Source organism: Chrysemys picta, chromosome 7 (assembly GCF_011386835.1).
Source record: "Chrysemys picta bellii isolate R12L10 chromosome 7, ASM1138683v2, whole genome shotgun sequence".
Lineage (NCBI taxonomy): Eukaryota > Metazoa > Chordata > Testudines > Emydidae > Chrysemys > Chrysemys picta.
The window spans coordinates 19,998,866-20,014,556 of NC_088797.1; the positions used below are offsets into that span (position 1 = coordinate 19,998,866).

General features: G+C 41.1%; 1 protein-coding gene across 5 annotated transcripts in view; it reads right to left on the minus strand.

The window, feature by feature from the left end:
• Positions 1-1,787: 1,787 nt before the first annotated feature.
• Positions 1,788-15,691, minus strand: part of SLC6A6 (solute carrier family 6 member 6) — a 71,644-nt gene continuing 57,740 nt past the window's right edge. For 3 of the 5 annotated variants that reach the window (XM_008168030.4, XM_065550902.1, XM_008168029.4), the window contains 6 exons: positions 13,916-14,028; positions 10,692-10,829; positions 8,690-8,792; positions 7,509-7,609; positions 4,551-4,721; positions 2,052-2,342 (listed from right to left, as the gene is read on the minus strand). In XM_008168030.4, coding sequence (XP_008166252.1) covers positions 2,202-2,342; positions 4,551-4,721; positions 7,509-7,609; positions 8,690-8,792; positions 10,692-10,829; positions 13,916-14,028 — 767 coding nt within the window. In that variant the 3' untranslated portion in view covers positions 2,052-2,201. Of the gene's footprint in view, positions 2,343-4,550; positions 4,722-7,508; positions 7,610-8,689; positions 8,793-10,691; positions 10,830-13,915; positions 14,029-15,691 lie in introns of all 5 variants that reach the window. The other 2 variants (XM_008168028.4, XM_005288435.5) reach the window with 2 other exon arrangements.

Below are 15,691 nucleotides of genomic sequence, written 5' to 3' on the forward strand. Positions count from 1 at the left end.
TTGCTGGAATTCAGCCTCTTTGACTTAAAAACAGAGACTCAAAGACTCTCCCGCTATACAAGACACTTCTTTTTGGTCCCTTTCTTACTTCTAAATTGCCCCTTACGTTTTACATTAATACTAACTCGACATATGCTTCTGCTGCAGTGACCAATTAGTGCATGACAGTTCTGTGTACCTCAAAAGCTTGTCTCCCTCGCCAACAGAAGTTGGTCCCATAAAAGAGATTACCTCACCCAGCTTGTCTCTCTCATATTCTGGGACCGACATGGCTGTAACAACGCTGCCTACAGTTAATGCATGGGCCATCTTTTTAAAAATGTCCCATGTAGGAATGTTAAGAACTGGATATGTTCCCATTTAAACTGCAAAAATCTACCCATAGACAAACTGAACTGGCAATACTATAAGCAGGAACAGATTCGGCTGCTGAATCTCTTCCCAGATCCCTTTGGCTAGCGTAACTGTGGCACTATGATTAGGAGGATTATCTCCCAAGTACAATACCCAAATGGAAAGGGCTGGATTTCTTTAGGGAGCCTCTTCTCAGCGTGTGTTGAGGTTTATAAAACAAGATCTATCCAGATTTTTGAAATTCTTCGGGGAGCAAATATCTATTGAAATTCTTGATCTGGCCTATGTGATCAGTTTAGCTACAGGAGCTATGTACTGCATTAAATGCTTTCTTTTCATTTTTCTTAAGTCTAAATTGGAATGGTATGTAATGTTTTTTTAACCAAAGAAATATTACAGACTTCCGTCTCTTAATTTACATAAAGCCCTAGTTTATAGTAGGTTGAATTCCCCCTTTTTGTCCCCCCATACATGCTTTAGCCCCCCCAAAAAATGGTGGTAGCATGGTCCTCTGGGGAAAGCCAGTCAGGAGACCTGAGTTCTAGTCCTAGCTCTGTCACTGAGTTGCTGTAACCTTGGCCAAGTCACTTTCCCTCCCTGGGCCTGCTTCCCCCACTGCACCAACAATAGTCTAAATAAATAAATAAATAAATAGGGATACCAATTTGAGGTATACGGCTGAACAGCGCATATGGATGTGCTAAGCATTATTGTCCTCTTCACTTAATTACTATTATTAAAAATGTGCCTGCTGGAAATGCCTGGTGTACAATATATCCGTGGGCTGTTTTGCTCCTGGGGTAATGAATAACTGGCTGGGTGTTAAGCTTGGTGCGATCATTGTCCTCAACATATTTTTCTTTTGATACCAAAGCCCAACAGTTTACAAAATACATATCTATTTTAAATTCCATAAAACATGAATGCTGCCTCTCCATAATTCAGATCTTAGCTATCGCACAGACTCCTCCTACTGTTCTGTTCATACAAAGTGCAAGTTTAAACTAGGAACACCTCAGCTAACCTACGGTGTGCAGGAAAACTAAAGGGTATGTACACAAAACTCCTGCCTCAGGCAAAATGTCTTCTGTAGGCAATACGTATTTTGTCGTCTACTGTGACTGGACTTTTTACACAATGCTCAGGAGGGACAGGCATCCTGATTGGGTATTTAATTCCTAACTACAGTCCTCCCTCCCCCATAAATTTCTCTCCTCCAGTTGAATATATATATATATATATATATATATATATATATATATATATATATATATATATATATATATTTTTTTTTTTTTTACACGGACCATAGCAAAGGTAACATCTTGACTCAGAAATCTGTCATTCACCCTGCCTGAACCAGAGGAAGAAAAGCACTACACCTTTGAAAACCAATCCCTTGAAGCAACATTCACCTTTTTTCTTCATTTACAATTTCTCTCAACAGAACTCACTCATGAGTTCTAGGGTTTACCCTGTTCCCAACCACACCAGCACCTAAAAAATTGCTTTCTGAGATTTGAATATATTGCTGGCAAGAAAATCAATTTCAAGTGATAAGATGTATAATATTCAGAGAGCTATTAAAACCCAAATGGTAGTAAATTCCTGTAATAGGTCTGTCTGATATGAAAACTGCCTCCTGCAAGAGGCTTCTGCTGTGATTACCTTACAAAATACGTAAAAAAAAAGAAAAAGAAAAGAAAAAACACCACAAAAAATAACTTTCTCTGTGAGAAATAAAAATAAATCCTAGTGCAAATATAAAGCTCTGTAAACCCGGTCCTATGAGAATCTATGGTTAGTAAATGGCAGTTAAAGCAGGTTTATCCTCTCACAGAGAGAGCTCACATCATAGTCTCCACAATGACGTGAGTTGGCTTAATCAGTCCACCATTAGGAGTTCCATTGGGGCAGAATGAGGTGGTGCTTTCCATTTCTTTGGCCCACCGACTCACTTCCCTAGGGGCAGCCACTGTTTTTATTCTCTGAAAGGGAAAAGAGCAACAGCCAAGGGTTAGCAAAATGGCCACATCGATCCTAAGAGCAAGAGTCTAGAAAAGTGTGTTGTCATAAAACATAGTTCTCTCCAAATGATCTTGAGCATCTTATGAAGGGCTTAATCTTGCAGCTGCTTAGCCACAAGTGTAGTGCCTACTGCCACGAGCATCTCCACTGATGCTACCAATTAATCTGGCTCACTGTCAGGGAGGCCACTTTCATCTTTATCATTAAACCTAGTATCTGAATTAGGCTAGGTCATTAGTAAATACCATACTAGCTCAGACCAGAGTCCACTTAGACCAGCATCCTGAGTCCAAGAATGGCTGGTACCAGATGCTAACCAACCTGCACAATAGGGAGCTTGCTTCCTTAGCCCCTTCAACTTGTAGTTGGTGTATACTCTGAAGCATACGGATATATCTTCCCCTAAAGCTATTTTGTAATCCAGTCAATTTTTGAGCCCTTGGCCTCAATTAGAGAATGAAACGCGGTATCTTTAAGTACTGGAGATCAGAGAAAAGTAATTCAAGAAAGGTTGTGGAATTACCATCATTAGAGGTATTTGAGGCTAAACTTGGCCATCAAATATTCAGGGATGCTATAAGACTAATGGAAACTGTACTATTGCTATGCAGCAGTGTGGCCTACATGACCCAGAATGTCCTTTCCAACCCTAATATTTTATTCAAGAAGGAGCACCAGGGCCTCATTGAATGGGAAGTCAGACTGTCTGACTAAACACAAGTTGCATTTCAGTGCTGTAGCATCTCCGCCGATTCATGTGTTCTCTCTCGTATTGAAAACAATCCTGCCTTTAAACAGGGTAGTTCATTGGCAAGCTGCAACCTTCTAGTTCTCAGTTCACAAAGAAGGAACTAGACAAGTGGTTACCTCCTCCCTTCCCTAAGATGATCTTAAAAGGCAGCTTTGGCTACTTTTAGACCTCTTTCTGAATAGATGGTGAGAATGCAGGCAGGAAAACAAAATGTCCTAGCCAGCACTAAAAAAGACCATTAAAACTTGGAGAACACACAAATTCAAGTGTATTACTGTGTTCTGGGAAAAGCTACTTTCTTTACTGAAAAAAAGCACAGTTTGAAGAGAAGATGAAGAAACACTGTGAAGGGCGAATAGAAGAATGTAGTTGACTTTGTCTTTGAGGTGCACTAAGCATGTATCTGGCCGAGGTAGGACCCCCAAGCTGTAAAGTTCAGATCTGAATCCAAGTTTCCCCAAAGTCTGGGAGCGTTTGGAGCCAATGTTTCATTTGGTTCATTTTAGAGAGAGAGAGAGAAGAGCCAAAAAGTTCAGAAAAGAGTTTCCCTAAAATTCGGGAATTGAGTTTTTGACAAGCGATGAGGTCGGGCATGGCCTTCACATGTGGTACTAAATAGCCACAAAATTCCATGGGTTCTTGGGTGCGGGATTTAGATTTGGCCTTCTCTCTAACTTTTCTAGCTATAATCGTCTCTCTACTATTTTACCTATTGAGCTCCCTTTGCCTTGCAAACTGAGCTCTGGTGCACGTAGGCATAGTTCAGTTTCTGTGTGAAATTAGACTAACAAAATAACTGTGCTCAAAGAAAGAACATTTTGTTGAACAAAAAGAACACAGACATGGAAGGGCAAGTAATAGCAGCTGATATTTTTTTGAGGCCAGAAGGCTTAGGTTTTAATCTGGTTAGATAAGATTCATAATATTCGCTGAAAGAACTGGTGATCTGAAAAATGATTATTTATATTGGTTAAACTGAGGTGTTCAACTTTGCCCTAGCAAGAGCCACAATGACAGCTTCCCAAGGGTTGTGATTATTTTGCACAACATGAATCAGGCTGCAGCTGGCCTATCTTTTGTACAGGAGGCAGCTTCATGTCACATCGTGCCATGCTCCATCTTTATCAAGATGGAGAAGGTGGAGCTTAGCATGCTGGGGTCTGTATTCTCCACTAGCAGCCCTTCCATATTAAAGACATGGACAAGTGTGTGCCATATTGTACCACTCCAGTATGGCTTGCTTTATCCACTGTATGTTAAAATAACTTACCTGGAGCCAAATCAACAAAGCAGATACAAAGAGAGTGGCCCCCCCAACTCAAGCCACCATTTACTCTTAAATGTTAAATTTTTCTCGCTCTGTCTCACACACACACACACGTATCCATCCATCCACCATTTATGTGGTCATTCTTACCTCAATAAGTGAGCCATCCGACTGTACAATGCGGATGACCATCACCAATGGGATGCAGATCATGGAGGAAAGAGCAAGAACCCATCCCACGCCGACTGACCAGTCAGGGTATGTGTAAACTTTGTTGTAGGTCAGAGGTGTATACTTGACCAGAGAAAAGATAAAGCATGCCTGCGAGGGAGGGAAAACAAAACGAGAAGAAGGGTTATAGCATAGGTACTAGCATTGTGGATCCACTGCAGCTTACACAGGATATGGTAACACTGGGACCCAGAAAAGGAAGGCAGTAAAAGGCAGCACTGGCCAACTTTGCTAAACATTTTAAACTACGGGAAAGACATTCTACACTGAAACTGTTACAAGAGAGCTTTATATGTGCATGTTCATGTAAATAGCCAGTTAATAGATATGGCCCCAGTAGATAGCACTCAAACATGTAGCACAGTTCCTGCATTTTGTAGAACCAATAACACTTGTTCATTGCAAATGAAATGCTCAGTGCAGTTCTTTACCTCGTTTCCTAACACTGACCAACTTGTCCTCCAGCATAAAGTTGCTTTATTTCAGTACTGGTTACTTCGCAAGGGAAAGATATAATGCTCTTCCCCCTTGCAAAATTAGGAAAACTACTTATTTCTACTCTGCAACCAACACAGCTAGGTTTTGTGCTTCAGTTTGTATGCCAGGTTCTTGAATGCTCTTTAAATCAAACAGCCACTTAACAGTGAGGTAGATCGCCATAAGCCCAGTGAGTCAGGTCTGCACTGCATGGGCATCCATCTAGCACTGGCTAACCTCCAGAGTCCTGTCCCATCCCATCCAATGATGGATTCTAAGGGGACAAGCTTTTCTTTTGCTGTTCCAAAGTCCTGGTCAGGATAGTATTACAGTACTCTTACAGTATCTCCCCTCTCCTGAACTCTCCTCATCTGTGCTCACTTTTGAGCATAGTGTTAGCCAATACATAGATGTTAGGTGCCATGCACACTACATTAAATAAATTAATGGAGATATCCTATCTCCTAGAACTAGAAGGGACCTTGAAAGGTCATCGAGTCCAACCCCCTGCCTTCACTAGCAGGACCAAGTACTGATTTTGCCCCAGATCCCTAAGCGGCCCCCTTAAGGATTGAACTCACAACCCTGGGCTCAAACCACTGAGCTATCCCCAGCATGTGCAGGTATGTTAACCGAACTATATTATGTATTTCCCACAATGCTGTTCACTTCTGTTCACTCATGTCAAGCTATATATCCTACAATATCCTGCAAAGCTGAAGTCAGCTTTGACACTGGAAATTATGAAGGGACTGTGACCTGGAGCTGGGTCAGGTGAGTGACAGCAAAGCTGTCTAGCAGTCAGAAAGACTGGAAGAGAGATGACTCATCAGACACCTACACTCAACAAGCAAGCCCACTTGCTTTGACAGTAATGAGGTTTTACATCGGACATGTGAATCTACTGTGTTGCATTAACATGCATCAGTGAGAAAGGAAATATTTTCTCTGTGTGTGTGTGTGTGTGTGTCTTCGCAAGAAAATAGGAAATATGAATATGAGGGGACTTGATTTTCTCCAGCCACTGCCTTGCATATAGGAATTCTGCTGTGTTGAGGCCATGTGCTACAACTGTCCACCTCAAATTGTCAACATTTACACAGCACTGGCATAAAAACATCCCACATCTTCATCAAGACTAGCTGACACTGCTCCACTATAGCTGGGGTTGGTAGCACTGTCTATGCTTAAAGTTGCTCAATACTTCCCAGTATAAGATCCTGTTTTCGGCTATTTTATAACTTTACCAAACTTTAACCATTTGGGCTGAAGTTTTCCATGCTGAGTGTCAGCCTAAGGTTGATTGATAGATATTGATTGATTAATTGATTGATTGGAAAATTTCAGCCAAAATGGTTGAGTCATTTCTGAAGACAAGGCTAAGGAAAAATATATTGTTTCGCCCATTTAAAAAAATTCTTGAGATCTTTTCTCTGAAATGCTCTAATACCCCCCTCCCCACCATACTTTGGTGTAGGGCCTTGGAATTTGGCAGGAGGCCTTTGTTTCAGAGAGCGGACTTTTACCATCCCCATGAAAATCCGCCGAAATTTGACAAAGTTATAAATAAGCCTTTGAAAAATCATAGTTCACACATGCTCAGTAGAGACCTGCTAGAGCTCAACACTAAAATCTCAGACGATTCTATCTTCACTGAGCATGCTCAAGCGTCTCACAGGTCTTAGTGCTGACCAGACTGTGCATGTACCATCCACACAGAGCACAGGGTCAGGCACCAGAAATTAGAATAGGGAACCTATCTCTCCTATGCTCTCAGTGATCCCCCCACCCCCCACACACACACTGGTCCTCAGGCAATGTGGAGGATGAAGCTGTCTAACTCTTATACAGAGGGGACAAAGCTGGGGGAAAAAGTGGCATGAGACTGGAAGTAGAAGGGGGAGAGTAACTGTAACTGGGAGATGGAGGAGACTGGGACTTGGAGCTGAGGGGAGACTAGGACTGGCTGGATCAGGAGCCAAGGACAGGGAGCTAGTGGGGGAGGAGGGAAATCTGGGCATGGCTGGGTGGGAAGGCTGGTGCTGGAACCAATGAGGGAAGCAGGGTGGGGTGGGGTTGGGAGCCAGTTGGTTCAGGGAGAACATTGAAACTGGATAAGGAGCTACGGGGAGGACCGAATGGACCAGGCAATTTTGCACAGGCAACCTTAATTCTGGCATTTCCTAACTTCTGAATGCTGGTCTTTGCAACATAGCTTTTTGTGTTATATATAATACTGAATGAGAAACGGAGCATTTCCAACCTACGTGTACCCCTTTCAGTTTGGTACCTGCACACAGTGGCCCTCTGGGATGTTCCCCTTTACAGGACAAAAAAACAGAACAAAGGTTGGAAGGAAAAACAAGTGCAAGATGAGACATAGTGTGATTCTGTACTTACCACGCAAAGAAGTGGTGTGATTAGAATCCAGCTCCATTTCATCCAGGGACCAGGTCTGTATCCAATCATATCTTCAATGGCATCATACATATTATCAGCGCCTGGAATACATAGTCACTTGGTGATTTGGTGAAGAAAAGAGCATTATCAAGAGCCTGTATATGAAAGCCACATAGTGTAGGACATCAGTAACCAAGTGGTATTGCACTAATACAACTGCACAGTTGGGGCTGAGAAGGCGCTGAAGGGGGAAAATAGTGGCTTGTTTTGAGTCTCTGGGAGCTGTTTGTGTTTCGAGAGGAGTGTCTGTGGCTAAGTGTGGATGCTAATTTCCATAGTAAAGAGGAAATGTTACATTAAAGGGTTGTGTACAATGTTGTTCAAGAAGGGTGATGCACAGGACTTTCAAAAAGACCTTGCATGGTGGCACTGAAAGGTTGAGGGAAGTCTCTCTTCTCATACTGTTGCAGTAGAATACTGTGTAGAATACTAACCCCAGAGCTACCATGGAAGTTGGCAAAAGTTTTGCCTGAGAAAGGACTGAGTAACAACTGATACGGCCCATTTGAATCTAAATTTGACTGTGGTTCAATATGAAGTAAAAACAATGATATTTATAGTTAATACTATAATATTAATAGTTCATGAAGAACTATGGAAATGACCAGTCTTAGCCAGTTAAAACAGCAACATAGGTTATTGTCAGATTTAGGAAATTTGCATCACCTAAAAATAACCAGACATACTAGATTTTTCTGTAGGCTCTCTCTTAGCTGTTTTCTATTTGGCTGGCTTGACCCATGTAGAGATTACAGTTTTAGAAAATAGGTCTTTGAGACACAATCAGAGCTTTTCACTATCAGCCAAAAGTTCAGCTCTGGACCTTAGGTTTACACATGCAAATGCTTAATTGTGCATCTAACTACCAATGAGCATGCAAAAAACATTCAATTCTGTGTGAAAAAATTGGAGGCTGGCTTGAGCCCAGCTAAAAATGTGGCCCTCAAAATGAAAAACAAAATGACAATAAGGGAAACTACCAGGTGCTTCCACACAATATTCCGGAATGGATGGTTCAGTCTGCTGAATGGTGTCTTGCTAGCTTTGACCAACAAATAGGTAAAATTTGGTATTATTGACTCACAATAAGATTCATATTAGATCTAGGGATCCTTACTTACCATAAACCCAGGCTACAGCAACACATTCAAAGAATGCAACCCACAAAAGGCATACACCACTAGCTGCATAGTAGTCAAAGAGTTGAAACACATACATGCCACCCTGTAAAAGAGACACACACAAGAGTTAGGATCAGTCACTAAAACCATGAGTGCTCTATACTCAATTCCAAATAAAATATCCTTATGAACAGAAAACCATGCTGTACCAAATCCTTTACTGTTTATAAAAAGTAAAATTCTACCAAAATATCTTATTGCTTAGCATTAACCTCCCTAGAAAAGATGCTTGTTTATCATTGAAAGCATTTTAAGGCAGAAGCGTATTGATCAAAATTAAGCCACTTAGTATAATCGACTGAGACACTTAAGTCTTTCCTTCTTAAAGATATTTTTGTATGGGCATTTATAGAAACATATGATGGAAAGAAATAATTGGTCTTTAACATACACTCCTCCAATGAGACTAAAGTCATCTCACTAGGAGGTATTCCATTTATGAGTCTATTACTTTTAAATATTAATAATAGATATGTCCAGTCTCATTGCCACATATTGCTCTAAATATGCTGAACTGTATTTCAATATGGATGTCATTTTCTTCACTCCTTATGTTAGTTTCACATAAACATTTCTGAAAAAAATTGTCAGTGTATTCGAAATGTCAGTTATGGACATTATTTTAATTCCTACGGAGATCCCTCAGATTTTGTTTTAAATCTGATCTTCAAAAGAAGGCTTGTGTTATTTCTAAGATAAATATCACATTAGTGCACTTATTGGAACAGATTCTAGGCTCACTTATACCAAGTTAAATCCAGAATAATTTCACTGATTTAACCAAAATCAGAACCTCCTTCACTGAATGTACTAGATGGAAGCTGGATACCCCAACACATCATGCTAGATTTGAGTTTAACAATCTCAACCTGTTTTACCTTTTAATGATTTGGGGTCAGATTTTTGGCATTTTCACTCATGTTGTATAGTACCTTAGACACCACGATTGAAATTACTGAGATTCCTTGTGGAAGAAGTTGAAAGTCAGGAGCTATTCAACTTGGCAGAACAGTACTAGTCAGCAGTTTGGGTCAAGAGATGAAGAATTGTACCCTATTCAATTAAAACTGTAGAGGGAATTTAGCTAGGGACAATGTAGTTACCCAGCCAAATTGCCACTCCTTCGAAGAGAAATATACAGCATAATAAACAAATTACGCTACAGCAGATGAATGACTTTATCTGGAGTTATTAGAATTATATATATGTTTTAAAAGTTTCATAATCAGCAATAAGATGCAAAGCACTTTAAAGTAATCTTTGGTTTAAGCCCCTTTCTGCCATTCTTGTTGCATTATGAATGGTATAATTAATTTTCAAGCTTTTGTTTTGAAAAGATTTTCATTCCCAATGTCTTTAGCTGTTCTTCTGCACCTATCTGATTAGGAAGCAGCTGTAAACTAGATTATATGGGAGTGACAGTCAGATTTTCCACCTTTTTATTTTTTTTATGTTTGGACTAGATATGTCGTATTGCTGAGTAGATGCTTCTGGAAATTCCATGTGCTTTATTTTTTGGCTTGCAATGAGGGGCAGTGGTTCTATACTGTGACCCCATTTTATAACAGAAGAAAAGGTTTGGGGTCCTCATCCTATGTAGCCATAAAGAAAGGAAGGGTAGTCGTATATCCCGGCAACTGTTCATGACATCCCCGCTCCCCGAGTTGAGAACTAATGGACTGGGTGTCAGAAGTCCTGGGTTCTATTTCACTTCACTGTGCCTCTGTTTCCCCATCTGTAGAATGGGCATAAAGATATCTACCCCCCTTTCAAAGCACTTTGAGATCTAGGGATCAAAAGAGCTATGTAGGAGCTAAGTGGTGGTGGTCTTCCAAGTGGTTTGCTTTATGCCATCTGATTCACAATGTCAACGAGGATACATGCTGATTGTAAAATAAATAAATAAAGTAAAATAAAGCTCTCCATCACTAGTGTTACTTACTTCAGTCACCATAGTTAGTCCCAGAAGATAGCTAAGGAAACACACTATAGCAATGAAGATTTCCCGTCGGTAACCCTTCCTTAGGAAGGATGGGTACAGATCAACTAATGACGTGATCTGTCCTTCAACTTCAACAAACTAAAGGGGGAAAAAAACAAATTGAAATATACACAGTATACATTTCATTCTCTTTTGTCTTAATTAAACACCCCCTAGAAGCTCTGTATTTACACTCTATGGAACTAGATAGTACTTTGAATAATCAAATAACAATCCTATTCCTTGCAGCCTCAAGGTTAAAGTGTGTGTATCGTTTTTTAGTTTGGAAGAAGCTTTCAGAATTTAAGTCAGTTTCCTTGCATCCTTGTAAGACATTAAGTTGGTTTTCTTATAAACATAAGCTACAAGGATAAAGGAAATGAATGTGATGAGAGGGAAATGCTCGTGAGGCTTTTATGTTGTAGATGTTTCAGATGAACAAAAAGTGGATGTTAGAAAAGCTAAACCTCCTGAACTGCGGCAGCAACTCTCAATCTCTGTCTTCATTGGATGTGCTGGTGAAATTTATATGCACCACATAGTTCAAGTACAGAATTAGGGCCAAATTCTGTTTTCAGTTATACTGGTGAAAATTCATTCAATGAAATACAGCCCTGCAAACTTTTTTCTCTACACAAAACCCCACTTCCCCCCGTTTGTTTGTTTCATCCACCTAGTGCATCTTGTCATAAACTTTGGCCCCACTCCTGCAAGAATTCTTTGCAGATACTTTACACACTGTAAATAGACCAATTATTCAGGAAAAGCACATGGGTAAGGTTAAGATTCTGTCACGGGTATTTTTAGTAAAAGTCAGGGAAAGGCCACGGTCAATAAACAAAAATTCACAGAAACCCGCGACCTGTCCCTGTTTTTACTAAGAATACCCTGGGGCGGGAGTGGACAAACAGACCACTGCTAGAGTTGTATCTGCTCCAGCCCCGCCACTGCTCATGCGGTAGGAGTTGACCACTGCTGTTCCAGCCCCAGGGGCTGACCCAACCCTGGCCACTGCTCTGGCAGGCAGGGGACTGCCGCTCGGGCAGTGGGCCGCTGGTGAGCTGTCAACAGCCCCAGGGCTGACCTTGGCCGCTGTACAAACATAATACTTAGTCCTGCCTTGAGTGCAGGAGACTGGACTAGAAGACCTCTTGCAGGCCCTTCCAGTCCTACAATTCTATGATTCTTTACATATGTTTGTACAACTCCTAGCATAATAGGGCCATCTGGTTTGTGACTGAGACCCTTAGGTGCTTCTCTAATAGCTGTAATGATACAGACACTTTACAGGGGGTAGGTAAAATATTCTCACTTGCAACATAAACCGAAGTCTGGAGCAGATCAGCTATCTTACTTTGTCTAATTCAGCATCTTAGAACAGTTTTTATTTTTAAAAAATTATCTGTACGTCCTTGCAACAGAAAAATGAATGTAAGACAAATATAATTAGAGCTGTCCAAATAAAACAAAACCAGCCTTGGGGAAAGGGCGCTAGTTTATTGACAGCCAGAAGAACTTCATGTATAGGAAAAGGGACCATTTAATGGTGCACAAACAAATCTAATAGAAACAAAGAAATCAGACAGCCAAATCCTGCTCTCATATCTGGCACAATCCAAAGCCCACTGAAGACAGGGGGAGCCCTTCCATTGACTTAATTGAGCTTTGCATCAGGCCCCTTACAAGGGTGACTTCATTGAGCTGCATTGATGTAACTGAGGGCAGTTTGGCCCCATTAAGTTGTCAATAAGTAAATGGTTCATCCCACAGTCAGTGACATATTGCAGCGAAGTAGCATGAAGTAGCAATATTCTGGCGTATATAAATCATCCTAGCCTTTACATTAATATACTTACTATGTCCAGAAACTTCCTTTAAACACATTGTACTCTGTGCCCTTCACTGATAAGGGATAGCAGCTATATTATTGGACCGTCTAGCTTCCAGTGTTTAATACTGAATGCTTGCTTGAACTCCTATTTTAAAGTCTTATGTAAAACTGTTTTTCTTTTTACATGTAACACTTCCCATTGGTTGGATTTGATCTTAAGATGCTCTGGCATTCCAAAACCCTGCTTGAGTGCACTCCAAAAAGGGGGAGTGGAGGAAGAGGAAATTAAGCGCTCCAATTAGTTTCAATTATTCTACACAGCGAGGAGCTATTTAAAATTACTAGACAGCTTAAAATTTGTATAAGCACTTGGTTGTAGAACCGCAGCCCTGGGCATTGTAACATTCAATTTGGAAGGGACTGAAAGTCACTTAGCAGAGTTCAAAGAGTAAGCAGTAAAGAGCGATTTAGAACAAATGCCACACTTTACAAATTGGAGAGATTAAGCGGGTAACCACTGGGGAAAACGCCACTTATGAATCTCTCCTCATACAAGAGAGGATTTGAGTTCAATAAACATGTTGCCTTTGTCGAGTGAATTTTTAGAACGTTAGAGTTACTTTACCACTGGAGTATAAAAAGTTGCCTGTCGCTCTGAAACCTCGGGCAATCTCAGTTTACAGTTACTGCATAATCCTTGGTTGCCTCTGTTTACTTGTGACTATCTAGAAATGATTAACAGATTCCTTTGTGGTATTTATGCTGATATTTCTGTGAAAAAAACTCCTCTTTGAACAGCACTACACTACAACAAACTAGGCACCTTGTAGTTCACACGAGCAGGGTCGACAAGGAGCAGTTACAGCGCAACATTTTGGTGCGCTCTGCACTTCACTCCCACGTAGTCCACAAGCCCTACCGTGGTCAGAAACCTCAGTGCCAATTGATTTCAATGGCACCCAGCACCTTGCAGGCACAGACCCCAGGTGTTCCTTCCTTTTGTGATGAGTATCTCTCCTTCACCAGACTCAGATAATGCTGCACACCAACCACAAATGGTGGTGTGTTGTGGGGCAGCATTTGGGCCATGGTGCATTGCTCTATCCTTTGGACTCCCTCGGGTCCCGATAGCAAAACCTTAATGCACAAGATCATGCTGACCCTGCCACCACTAACTTATTCATTGTCTCTATGTATGGACTAAAGCAGCTTCTCCATGGATTCTGCAGCACAGGCAACTTCATTTAAGCAGACTTATTGGTATTTTACTATTATTTTTAATCCACCCATTTATAATGGGGTTGCCATTGCTGGCATCATGGCGACAAATAAGTCCATTTCCGTGGTTACTAACCTGGCTATCCAGTCCAATCAACAGAAGCATAACAAAGAATAGGATAGCCCAAACAGTAGGCGCCGGCATCATGGTCACAGCTTTTGGGTAGGCAATGAAGGCCAGGCCTGGACCTAGAGGAGGAGAAAGAGAAAACAGGAAGGGGGGGGAAAGGGAATGGAGATAGTAAGTACTCAGCTCATGCCTAGAGATAGCTACCCACCAATGCAGGGATGCCTGGTTCCTTTCAGATAAACCCAAACCCAGCTGGAAATACCAGAAGTGAAATTGTTTGGAGCTTTCATCTGACAAAGAAGCACGCATGACTACAGCAGAAACCCCAAGAAAACCCAAAGGCCATCGCTAACCGACCACCAGTTTTAACATCTGTCTCAAACATGCCAGTAATGGATCGCTTCCTGCACCAGCCATTCAGGAGGTGTAACAGGAATGAAGGCAACTGCCCCAGTAGAATAAAGGAATCCTGTTTCTAGCACACATGATCGCTATTTGAGTGGAGGGGGGGATAAGAGGGAATCTGCTCCAAATATTCTCCTGAAGCTTCAATGCTGCAGCCAACTCAACCTAGCCTTCTGAAAACACAAATCTCTCATAGACCTTCCTTCCAGGTTTTGGTTTATGCTCCAATAGCCAAGGTCCTTAACTGCTGTAAACCACCACTGAAATCAATAGAGCTGTCCCTATTTACACCAGCTGTGGATTTGGGCCTATGAGTTCTCAAAAGTGTTCCCTGCTGTTTGGAAATTATACTACTAACACGCCACCTTAGTCAGATTCTCCTATACCACTAGGCTTCCTAGGTCGTGCCGTAACAAATCTGGGTCCTGCCAACAATCGTGCACAACTACTAGACCAATTACACATGCTGTACACACCCACAGACCAGGGACTAAAACCTTGGTCCTTCTGCTCCAAAATCACAGGCTTCTAAAACTTAAGCTAAAGGAGCTCCCCCATAGCTAGTAGTAACAGAATGTGCCTTATCTGCGCTACGGCTCAGCTAATAAAGGGCTGGCTCAATCACACCCACCCACACACAGAGCATCGGCGCACTGCACTTCTATGTTGTTTTTCACAGAAGTTCTCACCTGGTGTCACACAGGTTTCAAATAACACTTAGTTATACATCATGAGAACTTTTGTAAAGTGAGTATGCCATCTCTGATTGGGCAACAGGGGCAGTAGGAATCTGACATCCGCTACTGGTTTAAAAGTGATCTTGTAATTTTTACAGAGTGGGGAAATCTTGCAAGGACAGATTTACATGCACATTAAAATCTGGACTTTTTTTTTGGTTTCAAAAGAAGGTGGATTGGAGTGTTGACATCTTCCAGGTTTGGTGAGAAGATTCAAATTAAACTTGTTTTTCAGTAGGGAAGATAAAGTCCGGTAAATCACAGGAGCAGAATTCTCTTGTTTAATCTGCATGGAGAATCGCTACTGATGCTCTTCCTAACTCCCACTTTTCCTTTCCAACAAGAACGATGGAGAAAGGAGCAAGGAAAAGAAAAGATGAGAGCAGGAGGATGACATTTTTAAATTAAAAGAAAAATTGAAGTAATTTAAATAGAAATAAATACAAATTAGCCAGCAATTGATTGATTAATTTTATTTCATTAATTTTTAAAAAGAAACATGTCTGTGGCTTTATGTGACAGAAAGCGCGCACACACAAAATTGGCTGAGTAGCTAAAATTTCTGGGGTTCTGCTTTTCCCTCAATCCCTGGACATCATGTCTTCTCTCAGTTTAAAACTGAATTCCCAGCTATAACTGC